At 32.2% G+C, this 16707-nt stretch overlaps 1 protein-coding gene across 7 annotated transcripts in view; it reads left to right on the forward strand.

Annotated features, from left to right (window-relative positions):
- Positions 1-16707, forward strand: part of LOC145259805 (LIM and SH3 domain protein F42H10.3-like) — a 398993-nt gene that overhangs the window by 284519 nt on the left and 97767 nt on the right. For 6 of the 7 annotated variants that reach the window (XM_080117590.1, XM_080117591.1, XM_080117592.1 and 3 more), the window contains one exon: positions 4073-4177. The exons of the other annotated variant lie outside the window; for it this stretch is intronic. In XM_080117590.1, coding sequence (XP_079973716.1) covers positions 4073-4177 — 105 coding nt within the window. The remainder of the gene's footprint in view (positions 1-4072; positions 4178-16707) is intronic. 7 annotated transcript variants of the gene reach the window in all.

The raw sequence follows: 16707 nt of genomic DNA on the forward strand, positions 1-16707 counted from the left end.
CTTCTTTGTTATTAGAATGAAATTTGAAATATTGAACTTTAAGTTAAGTTGGTATCTACTTAATTGTCATGTCGCAATAATGAACATATCCAAAAATTATGAAAAAGTATAAAGTAGAAAATTAAGACAGTTATGGAAAATTGAGTTTTGTTAAATTGGCCTAAGATTTTCGAAGTTTTTAGAAAATAATTATCTCCCTTGTTACAATTCGAACTCCAGGTTTTTTTTTTTTAATTTTTTTTTATAGCAAAATTCAATTTTTGTTAATTGTCTTCAAAAATTATTTTTATTAATAATTTTCTACCTTAGTGTTTTTCGTAATTTTTGGATATGTTCATTACTGCAACATGACAATTAAGCAGATTCCATTGGTTTTTACTTGAAATTCAATATTTCGAATTTTACTATTATGAAGAAGTGCCCAGTAGTGTTTTGTCATTAAATAACCTAAAAATGGTTTGCTGTAAAACAACCAAGCTAATACAATCAGTGGATATATTGCAGAAAAGACATGCCAAATCTATCACCAATGTTGAAATTGTTGACATTTTTTAATAATATAATTAATAACTATCCCTATTTATGTGGTGTTGCTCAAGATTCAATGAAATCATTTTATTAATTTTTTATTTTTTTACACATTTTTAAACATATGGTAGACAACTCTTAGTTCAATTTAAAATGAATTCTGTTCTGATTTTTCTTTTTAGGTAATCATTTAAAAATGTTTCATGTTAGCAGCTGTCTGGGCTGGACTAAGTAATATTAAAAGTAAATTGTAGACGAGTACATTTTGTTTCCAATAACATGGCATGACAATAACAAATGAAAATTGTCAAGTAAGGAGAAATGTTTGACTTGTCAAGCTTAAATGTTACTTGTGCCTGACTTTGAAAAACGGACAAGATAACTTTATATGTGAGTTAAAAAATAAAGTGTAAAAATTTTTTTGATTTTATGGTTTCAAAAAACATTCTGTTGATTTAAACGTTAGCAATTTTCTTTTTTTAATTTGTTCAATTAATTTCCGTATATCTTGTCGAAGTTTCTAGCAAAGGTCAAAATGCTGCGGAATGTTAACTGGTTTTAATATGTGATGTCTGACGAAACAGCTGACATAACCCCACGTTCAAGTGTGAACGCGATAATCTTTAATCATTGTTGTGTAAAGCTTTGACATTTACCTTTGCATATATTGATTACCCAAATGCTGTTAACTCTTAAGACTTCAATCTAATCCGGATACCCTCCCCACACGCCGCCCTCACCGAAACGATTGCTTCATTATATTATTAAAGCATTTATTGGTCCATTACAATTGCTTCAACGTTATTCGCGTCTCGGATATTTTCAAATTTTTATTTTTGTAGCAAATGGTGTATTCGAAGAGATGTGGATAACATTGAAACACTTATAATGAGACAATATGTACATCTTTGGAATGGTTCTTGATAGAATAGGAATGTTGGCTTAATCCCTTAACAGCTTTTAGTTTGAATTCTTGTGGGTTGTGACTTTCCTTTCTTCACTTAAGTATTGTTAATGTATACTTCTTTAAATTGTTGATCTTGTTGATTTTTGTATAAACAATTACATCAAAAGCACTTTTGATGCAAGTCCAAGACTTAGATCTTAAAAATATATTAAAGTTTTCTCATGCTTCGGAATTTTGGATATGAAGATTGATAAATGTGGATTACTATTTTCATTTTGGATGTCTCGCGTTTCATTCGATGTAACCTCTGACCTTTTAGATGTCTCGTTGAACTCTGTACACAGAATTTTGAATGGAACCCTTCATTTAATCCACAAAGGTAGCTTGCTGCTGTTCCGTCAGCCATGGTCAGGTAGAACTTTCGGACAGACTTGAAAAGTCCCTGAATTTTTACTTTTGCCTTGAAAAGGACTTATTTATATTATTACCTTGAAAAATCCTTGAGAATGTGGAAAATTTCTGGAAAAGGCCTTGGAAGTGTGTGTGTTCCTTTCCCCCCCCCCCAATCGAATATAAGGCCAGCCGGGCCAAAAATGTACAAGACGGCAGCCATCTTGTTTGGAAGTTTTAAAAGCTGTAAAGAAAGTTAATATTTAGGATGAAATAAAAAAAACATTTAAAACTACTTGAAAAACAACAACAAAAAACACTGAATAAATGATGCAGGTTATGAAGTATCTATTATTGCTATGGTGACATTTATTTGTCATATATTTGATTTTTACCACTTTCAAATCGCTGTGGATTATAGAACAACCCCCAAATTTTGTTTCCAAAATTTGAATTTTGTCTGAAGACGGCCTTGAAAATTTTTTTAAAGTTCTTGAAAATGGACATTTAAAATCTGTACGAACCTTGTTCAAATTCTAGAAGACCAATCACTTAGAATTGGTTATTACTTAGCACTTTTATCTGTTGCACTATAGGTTCTTGATGATGTAAAAATTCCCTGTGTTCGACAAAATGTATCTGAAGAAAGTTGTCTGACTGAAACATTGTGAGAATAGCATCCATGATGAGAACAGTAGTTCAAATAATACAAACATTTTTTTTTTTTTTTTTTTTTTTTTTAATTATAACTTGTAATTTTAGTTTATTTGTGCTTTTAGTTTTATTTATTGTGATTGGTTCCCAACCTTGGGGGTCATGTTAATTTAAAGCTTGTTTTACTTAATGTTAGATGAGATATAACTCTACTTGTTAAGCCATGTACTATTTATTTTCAATGGTCTCAATATTACAATTATTTCTAGTTAATAGAGTTAGATTGAGTGACAGTTTTAGTTGATTTGTTCTTTTAAAAAATATTCTCCCCACCCTCCTCACTTCTCCTTTGTGTAGTGCTAGTAAAAATTTATTTTTTAAATATTACTTCCTTTTCCACTATCACAATTACCAAACAGAAAATAAACGAAATAAAATGTTCAGTGCAAGTCCAGACTTCAACTTTAAAAAAAGAAAAGTACATCTTTGATGTACGTATTCGTCACAGAACAAAAATGTTATATTCCAAAAATCATGTAAATTGATTACGTAGATTTTTAAACTAACGTAATCAAATGTTATGACAAAGCAAGGTGTGTCTTGGTCTGCCATATTTAATATAGATAACTAAATTCGAACTACCAAAATTTTAAAATCTGTCTTGAAATGGCTACTGTATACTACTAATCGCTCAAAATCGTTAAAAAATACTTTTCTATATATAAAAAAGTACTTGATTGATTACATGATTGTTGGAATATGACATTTTTGTTTTGTAATGAAGATTTTTCTACACTTTCGTTTTTTAATTAGGTTGAATTCTGGGTGAGGACTAATTTATTTTTTTTTTCTTTTATCCAAAAAACAATTTGTAATAAGTAACGTTTGTTGTTAGCTGAAAACAAATAAAAATGTAACTGCTACAAAAATTGTTGCCCCCCCCCAAGCTTAGATTTGATTTAAACAAAAAAGACATTTGCTTTGATTCTTTTTATGTGAAAGTAACGAAATAAATAAAATTTGAAATAACAAAACGTAATAATAGTTCCCAAAATCTTCAAAATAACAAGTCCATAGAATTTTAAAGTTTATCATTCAATACCACACTTTTGCCAAATGCATATCTATATGCATGGAAACTTATGGGAGCAACTTAGATTTATGAACTGAGGTAGTTAACTATAATGATTAGTATTTAGCATTATGTTCCTTTTTAAAATAATATTCTAAATTTTAGTTGCAGACCTACACACCCACAATTTCTTAATTATAATAGGATTTAACGAGTATCCTCAATTTAGTTGTCGTTGCTGCAATCTTTCTACCAACAATCCTTTTTGTGTCGCCTTTAGGTAGACTGTGAATATTTGAAAAGATGGAAAAATGGAGTAGGTTTTAGGAATAACCTCCCAAGATCCATTTTTCTTTCCTCCTTCCCACTTTTTTGGTATAAAGTCAATTCTGCTTTTCTGAATCTATATTTCCATTTTTTTTTTTTTTTTTTTTTTTTTTTTTTGTTTGTTCACTATATTCCCCTCCCTCCCCATACCATAACTTTTTTTTTAAGTCTGCAGGTTGACCTCTCTTCATCAGGTGCAGTATCACAGTGATTTCGAAAAGATGAAAAGCAGCTATACCGCGCTTGCAGATAACCCTGAAATTATGCGCCATTTGGAGAACTCCAAGAACATTAGTCTGGTATTTAAGAATTAAATTGTCGCTGTGTGTTGGCTGGCCAAAAATCCGTAGTTGCCCATTTTAGCTTTTTTTTTTTTTTTTTTTTTTTTTTCCCTTCCCCCCAACATTTCTTGACCTATAATAAACCCAAAATCTTTTGCCTGCAATTATTTGGCGTTTCCTTGTTATAATCCTCCATGCAAAAACAACCCTATTTTTATTTTTTGTTCATTCAATTTTTGGGGTGTGGTTACTTTAATATTCATGGTTTGTCCAGTTCATTAGCCGAATCGGCTAAGCAACTTTTCTAATGCATACTTTTCACGTTAGTACTCAAGTCAGCTTTCCTCCCTTTTATATATTGTTTTGTTTTCAGTCAATCAATTTCATTAGTAAAAAATAAACCAAGTTCAGCAAGCCATGTAAAAAGACATTAAAGATATTGCATCAATATACCATCTGAATGTTTGTTCAAGGTGACTTTAAACTTGAGTATGATGGAAATTATCACAAACTCCTCTAGTAGGCTGTTCCAGGGAGCAGAAACACGGACAGGATATCACCTTTTTGATGGTACATCTACAGGTGATTGCAGACACAGCAACTAGATGTTGGAGTGAACAACTACTGTAAAAATAGTGTCATTCCTGTTGATGATGCTTTATGATAGAATCAGGTCCCCTCGCATCTTTTGCTGCTCAAATAAGGGCAAAAGCGATGATGTAATAAATTTCTGTAGCCAAAGTAGTGATGTGGCAGCTGAAGTTTCTATTTTCTCTGTCATTGCAAAGACCATCGTTTTATTTTTATTTTTTTTAATATCTAAGTTTGATTTTCATCTCTTTATGTATTGTTTCATTATCAATCTATCAATTTCATTCATATGAGATGCAATAAGCCATGTAAAAAGACAATTGCATTTTTATACCATTTGAATGTTTGTTCAAGACAACTTTAAACCTGGATATGGTAGGCGTCATCATGATCTTCTCTAACATGCTGTTCCAGGCAAAAGAAACGTGGACAGAAAATGTTGCCTCTTTTTCTGTTAAGAGGGAGTATGGTTCATCTTTTGTGGTTTTCTGCAGAGACGATGACTAAATGTTGAAAAACTCTGAAGGCAGATATACATTCCTGTTGATGAATGCTAGAATCAGGTTCAATCACATCCTTCGCTGCTAAAATAAAAGATCATCGTTTGCTTTTTTTTTTTCTAATGTCGACTCTAGTTAGTACCCAAGTTTGATTTTTCATTTTACAATGCATCTACTTTGTTGGGAGAATCAACTGGTACAATTTTTGTAGTCGTGGTGAGGTGGCAGCTGAAGTTTCAATCTTTTCTGTTGTCTTCGTCCTGATAGTTTTCATAATCATTATTAATAAACATCTACAAATGCAAATCTTCAAGGTTTGATTGTTTCTTTTTGGGTTTTTTTCTTTATAGTACATAAGGATGTGTGTCAAATAGCCAACCCCTTTCTTCATGGGGAGAGACAGCAACTAACAACCCACTGCTTTCTCTCTCTCTCTTTCTCTTTGCTGGTTAATCGACAAAGAAAGATCTCTTCCCGTTTGTCATATCAGCTTAGCAGCTTCCTCTGCACGTGACGTCATTGTCGGAACGTAACTTAACTTTTAACTGAAAAAATCTACTCTTAGTTTTAACCTCATGTTGGAATGTACACTTCTAACCTTAGTTATTGGTTAGGAGTAAAGTATAGTATCTGTTCTGATAAAACACCATTTTGTTATTTCCTCATTGGTAAAAGAGACTAGACTGATGCAATTTAAATTTTTGCCGTTTTGGGAGCTGGATTTTCACTATATTAAAATCCTTTCTTTGCTCATTAGCATGTAGTTTTCATATCAGATGTGGATTGCACATTGACGGTAGTATGGAGTGATTTTTCTCCTTGGACTTATTTGTTAGTTTTGATGTGCCATTACTTGAGGAAATTTTTGGTTGAGTCACTCGACTTTATAGCCTGCCTTTTCCTTGGTCAACTGAGATTTATCCAACCAGGGCTTTGTTTAACATGTCAGCACAGACGCCAATCTCAACACCTTCAGATTCGATACCAGAGAGTCGAACCTAATTCCATCATCAGCATGCATTCTACAAATCCACAGAATCCTAGCACTGTCATTCCTCTGCATTCTCTAGTGGAAACTCAACATTAACTATCATATCATCATCAACAGGTATTAACGGCTATGGCTCTCTATCTCTTGATGAATTCATTGTTGGGCATTTTTTGTGTTGCTCAGGTATTCAGATTGTCAATGTTTCTTGCTGTCATCCTCTGCTTCTTCTACCCATGATCTTTCCTGTCAAACTAATCTGTTCTATTCCACTTTTTCTGTACACCTGGCCCATGAGTCTCATTTGTCTTTTTCGTACTGTTCTTATAAGATACCTTCCTGTGTTTGCCATTTCTAATACCTCCTGGTTTGTTTTCTTTTCTGTCCAGGAGATCTTTGAAATTCTCCTCGGGAACCAAGTTTCAGTTGCGTCTAGTCTTTTCCTTGTGCTGTTGATGATTGTCCAGCACTCACAACTGTATAATAGAACAGACTATACATATGTTCAGAGTTTTCTGAATTTGGTTTCTAATGTTTTTGTTGGTCATGATTGAAGGTGACTTTAGCTGCAGCTATGCGATTTTGTATTTCAGTCGTGCCCCTTCTATCAGATGTGATCCAGTATCCCAGATATTTGACTTTATCAACTTGTTTAACTCGTACATTGCGACATTGTAGCTTGCATGTTGGAGCTATTACATAGCATTGCATAATGGACATAGTTATAAACTCTATCTGCCGAATAACAAGTACAAGTGTAATGACAGGTTACAACGGAAGAAACTCATGAAACTTTCATGGCGTCTGTACATGTAAGATCAGACTTCACATCCTCTGCCAGCATATGAGATAGAAAAATAAATCTGCAACTTCCAACATAAGCGAACGATCTGTAGAGAACACCGTATAAGGTCTGCGTTTAATTGGACAAGCCATACTCGTATATCTACTAGTGATTCTAAGAATTACCAGAATACCCACTCCAAAAATTGAACAATTTAGAAAATAATTTTGTTTTATGGTTCAGGATATATTAAAGAAACGCCAGATATCTTTTGACACTAACTTAGTGTAGGGATTATTTCTATTATGATTATGACATTTAACCCAAGTAGATACTTAATATTGCTGTATTAGTTTTAACAATTTTGTTTGCTTGTAAGGCTTTAAGTGTTTCTTTGATATAACCATGGGTTTGGCAGATAATGTTTTATAAAGATATTTGGCTTCTTAATTTTATTATTAAGCCTATTCCTTTAAAGTAGTAATATTCGTTCTGTAGATGGAAAGTAATTTTTTTTTTTTTTTATAGAATTGTGCTTTGATATAAGAAAACACTTTATGGGGTAATCTTATTGAAGTTTTTTTTGTTTTTTAACTGCTAATTTAAGGGTTGGTTAATAATTCCATTTTTCACAACTGAAATTTTCTGCTATATACTTTCCTTTTAATTTAGAATTTTATTCTTAAAAATGATAAACTGAAATGTTTTTTAAATTGATCACTAGAAACCACTGTTATAACTGAGTATTCTGATACTGGTGGTTCTACCCAGTGTTGCCCGGGGTAAAAGTAACTTATTTTTATTAAAACTACCTCTCTCTATCTTTCTGCTCTGCCAACTCATTCCTTTCGAGTTGGACATATATATACACACATATACAACTTTCCTTTTGTATAATAAATTCCTCTAGTAATGAAACGGCATTTTTCTTTTCAAATTTTAGTACATAAAAACACTGAAAAACCAATCCCTTTCCCTGACGAAACCTAGCCAATTGACCCTTACAGAATGAATATTTTCTAAATTTTACATGTTCATCTAGATCCACGCTGATCATGAATATAGCAACTTTATGGATTTTTGTTTTGTAGTTTTTAATTTTTAGATATATATAAACACATACACACAGAAAACTGCACTTTATATAATAGATTGTTTTTGTTTGTATTATTTTTCTCAACATAGCTATTTAGTTTCTGATTGTTTCAACCAATGTGCACACTCCTTAGTTCTTCAGGTTTATTGTTCATTGATGTAAAAATAAATGTCAAAACGACCAGTTCAAAAGCATAGAAAGCACTAGAATATGCACCACATAATCAACATCATTGGATATGAAGCAAAAAAAGCCTCATTATGATTAATTATATCTGAAGAAGGTCAGGAGGCACATTGGTCAAATCATAGTCGAGAAGTAGCAGCTAGAATATGGACAATAATTTGAATGGAAACAATGAAATTTTAAAATGTCAGACTTTGATTAAATCTTAATCCACTAATAATTTATATGAATAAAATTGATCGGCCATAGGCTCTCTTTTCGTCAGTAATTTATAAATTCCATGCATTTGATTTCGATACTTTGTGGATTTAACATGTTGGAGTTTGTTTTACATGAAAATACTTTTTGATAATTATATTTACTTAAAGTGATGCAAAAATGGTAAAAACCAAAATAAGCATCAAAATCTTTCTTATGTGATGGTTATCAGTTAAAAAGACAATTAAAAAATGTTTTGACTCCACAACTTTTTAAATTAACTAAAAAAAAAAAAAAAAAAAAAAAAAAAAAAGGTTGATATGCCGTGTAACACAGCCATAATCAAGCAGAATACTTATGCTGTGACCTTCTCTCTTTCTTTATATTTTTTAAATTTTTTAAGGTTAAGTTTTCCTTAATCTATAGGATGCCTAGTTTGGGATAATTTAAGCACTCTTACAATTTTAATTTGCTTTCGGCAAAAAAATATTCCTGTCATAGAAAATCTCTTGTCGCACAATGACACTTTAAGCAATTAAAATTTATGAAAAAGTCAACTTTATTATATTTAAAAAAAAAAAAAAATAAAAAAATAAAAAAAATTAGGAAGATGAAAGAAAAAAGTTAATTCTAAAAATGTTAATTGTTTTTTACTCAAATTGTTTAAAATTACTTTTTGTCATGTGTTGTCTTTCATGAGAAAAGTAGAATACATTTAGTTTTAAAAAACCTTTTTTTTTCTATGTTAAGTTTATTTTTCTCTGAATATTAAATATTTTAAAATATTTTGATCTTTGATACATGAAAACAACAAATGTGTGTATTCAACATTATGATGCAAGTCAAAATGCTTAATCTACATAAGGTCATTCGCAAGAACAGTGTCCAACTGCTAACAATGCAGAAGCATTCTCTTCTCTATCACATGTATTTACTAGTGCCAAAAAATGAAAAAAATATATAAATTATCATTTTTTATAACCTAAAGAAAAAAGGCCAAATATTTAGGTTGATAACCTGAACAAATGTACAAAACACACAAAAAGGAGAATGGTAGTGAAAGACTGAGGAAGGCAATTTGAATATCTTTGATATTGTACATATATTGTATTGCTATAAAAAAAAAACATATCGATCTATCTATACTCTTGACAACCCTTAAGCTAACAGTAAATTACTAACTTGCTTTTAATGAAAAACGAAATATACATGTGTGTGTGTTAAAAGAAAAACAACCCAAAAATCAGTTAGCAATATTATAAATTTATTTAAACTCTACAGGTTGTAGAGCATGTTCAAATGAGCAGGCTAGCTGAAATCTGTACCCTCACTCAAAATCTAAAATACTACCGGCCATTTTGGTGTTTTCAGTACATCCCCCACCCCAAGCAATATAGGTAGGTTTTTCGTTTGCCAATTAAGCTACAGCCTTCAGCCAGCCTGCTCTACTGTCTATAAAGTTGAAATAAATTTATAATGAGATATGTCTAACTAATTTTTTTTTAGTTTTTTAACTTTTCTTTTTGTTCTGCTCTGCTACAAAAATACTTGTCTCTTGATAGACACAACATCCCCACACCATATAATATATATAAAATGGGTTAAGAAATTCCAACGAAAGAAAGATGTATATTTAAATAAGGGAGTAGTCACCAACAATGTGTATTTTTTAACATTATTTTATTATTCCGTGTCTTGGTTTTTCATTGAGAATTATGTTTGGATCATATATATATATGGGAAAATGTTTATTCAGTTATATCTCACCTTTTATTAATATGAATCCTTTAATTTATTGGCCTTTTAAATTGCAGATGTATTCAAATTTAAACATTTCTTCAGAGTGGAAAATTCTTTTATCTATATATTTATGAGGATAATTTTTTATCAATTATCACTGAATACATTTTTTTATTCTATTTTAAAAAGTGGTTATTGATGGTATAATTGTTACCAATGTTGACTTGAATTAAATGGACAAGCTAAGTTTGATTCTCATATCTTTAATATGTTTATGTGCTTATATTATTCGGAAAAGTTCCTCCTGCAAGATGTAAAATAAACATTGAAAACTGCCACAAGAGATTGAATCTGCTTTCTAAACCACCCACGTTGGAAGGAATTTAATTTTGTTTCCAGAAGTAGTATATTATCTCATTGACAGATAATGATTAAGGGAAGATAATGTGGATCTTGTCTGCTAAATTTTCTATGCCACATAAAATGTCTCATCTTTTTTAATTTCAGTTGATATTTACAGTTTCATGAAAACACTGAAAATTCAGTCTGCTGAGCTACAGATCCCAAATTTAACCAATTCCTCAGTCAATATCAATTAAAGAATCAGTTAAATTTGATTTTTGTCAGTTTCATCACGTTGACATAAATTAAATCACTGAAATTAAGCAACATTGAATCTGATCTGTACTGAAATGGATGAATATTTGGGAATACCACGTGCTGTATGTGGTGCTCTATGCTTATCTTTGCATTGTTTCCAGTCGTCATGGATTTCTTGTTGCCATTGGAATCAAGCAGTGCTGACTTGAGCAATGAATGGTTTGGAATTATGTAACCTTTGCCTCAGTTGCACAGCTACCCATGCAGTATGTATCCATACTCTGTCATGATTAAATGGATTTTCTCTGAAGGATAAATAAATATTAATGATTATTTTTATTTCTACAGACTCTAGTGTTTCATGCATATGCAATCATCAGTATAGGAAGTGATGATTTCTGGTCAGAGGATTCCAATCCAGCCATGAAGACACCCTTGACTTCATAAGCTAGCATTCTACCCCAAGACTACCAGAAATTAACACAAGAATTATGGGACATGAAGTGCTTACAAATGCTGAATAAGCAGGCATAAATAGTAAGCAGTCAGAGTATTCAACAATAAAGTCTGAATGAAATATATATATATATATATCTTAGAAATTTTTCAACCTATAAAACTGCATGGAAAAATAAACTTTTAATCCTAAGTTGGAAAACCCCCTTTGTTTATATAAATTATCTTGCAATTGCTGCATTATTTTGCTTCTAGTAAGTCATGCTAGTCCTAATATAAATTGTTGGAATTGTGTGTAAGAACTTTTTTGCGGTAAATTTTTAGCAGAAATCATTGAGTCTTCAAAGTGTTTGTTTATATTGAAGATAAAGGGGAGTAATTCTTATTTTAATCATATTTTTTGTTACAAAGACAATAGTTAGAATAAAGCCAATACAAGTAGGGATAGCTTTTTATCTTTAGATAGATACCAACAAACGGATAGTTCTGTCAACTTTTGTAGACTCTATCTAGGCTTTTTGACTTTCTTTATCAAAAGAAAGACTCGAAGAAGACATTTGAAGATGGGTTTTCTCTTTTTCTTTCCTCCATCTCTAGAGAGTAAATAATTGGATGCACATTGTTCAGAATTGTAGATTTTCACTTGCTGTTAGCACTTCCAAATTGAAAGGAGAAACGGAGCTGAATAGATTAAAACAATCTCACTTTTTCTTTTTCTTGCGAATTCTTTTTTCTTTTTTCACTGGCCTAGTTTTACTATCAGTAATATAACAAAAACCACTTTAAGAAATAACGAAAAAAGAAAAATGGAAAGAAAATACACGTTTTCTTTCTAAGACATCATTTGGTAAGATTTAAAAAAAAAAAAAAAAGGTAGTTTTCTTTATTTTTTTTTCTTCACACCCAAGTTTCTTTTTTGTCTTTTAAGTCTGAATAAATTCTTGGAGCCAACCAACATCCTGACCAGATAATTGCCATTAAAATTGCTGCTGATTCTAGCAGTAATGCCCCAAGAAACTTTTTTTTTCTTTCCATCAATAGCAAGCCCCCCCCCCCCTTTTTTAATTGAAAAAAGGTCATGCATGATTAATGAACAAGCTCTAAGGCATGAAAAAAAAATTGTGAAGCAAATAAAATCTACACTCAAATTTTTATATATAATCAAAAATTTTCTGCTCTAAAAATCTACTGAAGGAAATCCAACTGTATAGAAAAATAGTTATATATGGTGTCTGAAAAATGTACTCATTTAAAATGATAAAACATTTATTTATAAACATAGTGAAATGGAATAGCTTAGAATAAAGAAGATACATGTAATTATGCTCAAATTGATGACCATTGTCCAGACAATACTGATGACAGTTGAAGTGTGAATATATTTTTAGACATCTTGTGTGTGTGTGTGTGTGTGTGTGTGTGTGTGTGTGTGTGTATGCATATACTGGCAAGAATAGGCTCCCTTTGGTGTTATCTTTTCTAGAATATGGCAAACGAATCTATATTTCACTTCTTCCCAAAAGAGGAGCTAATGCTTAGGAGGATGGTCTTTTGACAACAGAATACTATACCATCCTCTCCGCACACGCGCAACATAGTAATCTCTGAGAGGATACAATCATGAGCACAGAACAGATGCTATTCCTGAATTGAGCATTTAAAGATAGTATATTAGTCTGAAATGAATTGAGCATTTAAAGATAGTATATTAGTCTGAAATGAATTGAGCATTTAAAGATAGTATATTAGTCTGAAATGAATTGAGCATTTAAAGATAGTATATTAGTCTGAAATGAATTGAGCATTTAAAGATAGTATATTAGTCTGAAATGAATTGAGCATTTAAAGATAGTACATTAGTCTGAAATGAATTGAGCATTTAAAGATAGTACATTAGTCTGAAATGAATTGAGCATTTAGAGATAGTACATTAGTCTGAAATGAATTGAGCATTTAGAGATAGTACATTAGTCTGAAATGAATTGAGCATTTAGAGATAGTACATTAGTCTGAAATGAATTGAGCATTTAGAGATAGTACATTAGTCTGAAATGAATTGAGCATTTAGAGATAGTACATTAGTCTGAAATGAATTGAGCATTTAGAGATAGTACATTAGTCTGAAATGAATTGAGCATTTAGAGATAGTACATTAGTCTGAAATGAATTGAGCATTTAGAGATAGTACATTAGTCTGAAATGAATTGAGCATTTAGAGATAGTACATTAGTCTGAAATGAATTGAGCATTTAGAGATAGTACATTAGTCTGAAATGAATTGAGCATTTAGAGATAGTAATGCTTATAGATCTTATCAGAAAGACTGAATAACCATGATTATTGAGGTCTGCAATAACAGACCTGATACCTGAAGAATGCTTTTGTTTCGGTTTCAGATATAGAAGTAATAGTATAGTTTCACTTAAGGCAGATACATAATTTTGATTAGTCTAATAATAATAATACATACATTGCAATACTAAATTCCTATATTTGCACAATATTCAAAGTAGGAAATTTGTTTTTGTTTTCTTTCTCTAACTCCAGAGTAAGCTTAACACAACTTGACTGATCCCAGGTTAAGATGAGCCGACTATCACAGACCTTGTTTTTATGAGATAGGATTTTTTTACTCATCGTAAAAGATGTATTATGAATGGATTTTAAATGAATAACAAAATTTTGTTTTGCAGTAAATTAAATTCATGCCTCTTCAGTTTGGCTAGATATGGCAAGTATTTTCAGCTGAAATTCAAAACCGGTTTTGATCTGCAGTTTGCATCTCATGTTATGACATGCAACTGAAATAAGGGAAATTATAATGATTTATTCTTGTTGCATGGTTTTCGCATAGCATTTTTGTGTATGACTCATTTTCCTTAGTCAAGCAACATTTAGTGTCCAAGAGTTTCCTGATCTAAGAAACCTGATGGGCCATACATCAAAATGCTATGCATCATCTATGTACCATAGTCAGATCAAAAAGTTTTTTCTTTTATAAATATAGGTAGACAACATTGTGGTCAGTACTACTTTGGTATAGAATACCAAAGCAGACACATTTTTTAATTTCGTAAAAAGATTAAGAGACAGAGGACTGTCCAAAATAGTAAAATTATAAAATTTACATTTTGATCACTTATTATTTTTCATCAAACAATTCTTCATTATTTTTAGTCTTTGTAACTTGATTTAAAAATATAAAAAAAACAAAAGCTTGGTTGAGATTTTAAAATCTTCAGATTATTCTCAATTCCCTACTCCTTTATGTTGAAGTGGATACTCTCGACAAAACAAAAATAAACATGGAGTATTAATTGATGCTAACACATTCCTCCACATCTATACACTTCAATTTCTTAGTACGAGAATTTTTATTTTTTAAATTATTTAGCTGTTGGACAAATAAGGAAAAAGATTATAGAAATTTTTTTTAATCAAGTCTAATGAATCTGATAATTCAATTCACAAAGATTTATTTGGACTTGTAAGCCCCCAAATCAAATCAACTCACAAAATTTTATATGACTCAGGCTCTCGTGAAATTTTCAATGACTCTCGCTCCATTTTGAGCTTCCTAAATTTTTTTTTTTTTTCTTAAATAGTCAACGTTGACAAATTACTCCAAATCTATCTCCGGAAATAAATAAACATTGTGCTTCTACATATAAAAATTCTATAGAATTTAGCTGATGTCTACAACACCTTTTAACCTTTGCTCAAGCTGTAAAATTGACTTGTTTAAGTGGAGGTAGTTTACTTCGGAAGTTTGAAATATGATCCCCTTGCATTTTTTGGATTCTGATATATTAAAATTTAGTCCGACTAGACTACACTAGAAAAAAAAAATGACGTGTTAAGTCACTCGTTATGCTAAATTTTTTGAATCAAGAAAAAGTGAGTTTTCAAAGATAGTTAAATTTTTAAGTATAAAGATAAAATCTAAAATTAGCCTATTTCTACTTACTATCTCTCTCCAGTTACGGATAAATAAGAAATATTTGTGTTGAATTAAAAAAATTAACTATTTTTATCTTCAGTTTTATAGCCAGTTTTCTTAGCCATGACTGTTCATAATAAGGGGGAGAGAATAACTGAATACCTGAAACGAGTGATAGACACCACATAAACTGAAAGGAGGGATCAAACACTATATAATGGCAGAAGGTAAGATTGAAAGAGATTTATTAAGAGATGGGTCACTTGACAAATTACAAATAAATAGAACAATTAAAATAAACATAACTCTATCCCATAACTAACGCATATTTTAGCATCTTGATCAAAGCAAGAAATTTCCAAAGAGACATAACCTGTAATTATAACTGTTTCTCAGCCGTCGTGATGTGACATGTTGTGGTGTGAGCAGCTTCGTAGTTTTACTTTTCGACTCTAAACATGAAGCACTTGTGTCTCTTGCAATAACATTCCGATATGTCAAGTGTTGCTATTAGTTGAGAACACACGAGGCAGGACGACAACGGCTCGTCCTGCCTCTTGTCTGCTTAATGGCCCCTAATTATTTTGAGGTGGTCACTGTGACTGACAGCTGATTGGCTAGAGCTGCCTGCATTATGCTGCCTAAAGCGCACATGACCGAACCAGCTGATGCAACTTGTTCAGATTTATGTTAGAGGAAAGGGGGGGGGATGAACTATCGCAGACAATAAAACATGTGTGAACAACGAATCTGGCCTTTAAGCTCATTTCTCTTTCTGTCTTATTCAGCCCTCCTCTCTTTTTCTCCCCCCCCCCTATTTTCTGCCTTTTCCGACCCCCTCTCTTTTTCTGTCTTTCTCCATTTCCCTCTTTTTTTTCCGTGTCTCTTTCTCTCTGTGCCCCTGTCTCTTTCTCTGTGCCCCTGTCTCTCTCTCTCTCTGTGCCCCTGTCTCTCTCTCTCTCTGTGCCCCTGTCTCTCTCTCTCTCTGTGCCCCTGTCTCTCTCTCTCTCTGTTGCCCCTGTCTCTCTCTCTCTCTGTGCCCCTGTCTCTCTCTCTCTGTGCCCCTGTCTCTCTCTCTCTGTGCCCTGTCTCTCTCTCTCTGTGCCCCCTGTCTCTCTCTCTCTGTGCCCCTGTCTTCTCTCTCTCTGTGCCCCTGTCTCTCTCTCTCTCTGTGCCCCTGTCTCTCTCTCTCTCTGTGCCCTTCTTTCTCTCTCTCTCTCTGTGCCCTGTCTCTCTCTCTCTCTGTGCCCCTGTCTCTCTCTCTCTCTGTGCCCCTGTCTCTCTCTCTCTCTGTGCCCCTGTCTCTCTCTCTCTCTGTGCCCCTGTCTCTCTCTCTCTCTGTGCCCCTGTCTCTCTCTCTCTCTGTGCCCCTGTCTCTCTCTCTCTCTGTGCCCCTGTCTCTCTCTCTCTCTGTGCCCCTGTCTCTCTCTCTCTCTGTGCCCCTGTCTCTCTCTCTCTCTGTGCCCCTG

The sequence above is a fragment of the Euprymna scolopes genome, chromosome 35 (genome assembly GCF_053919585.1).
Source record: "Euprymna scolopes isolate OS-2025 chromosome 35, ASM5391958v1, whole genome shotgun sequence".
NCBI classification, from domain to species: domain Eukaryota; kingdom Metazoa; phylum Mollusca; class Cephalopoda; order Sepiida; family Sepiolidae; genus Euprymna; species Euprymna scolopes.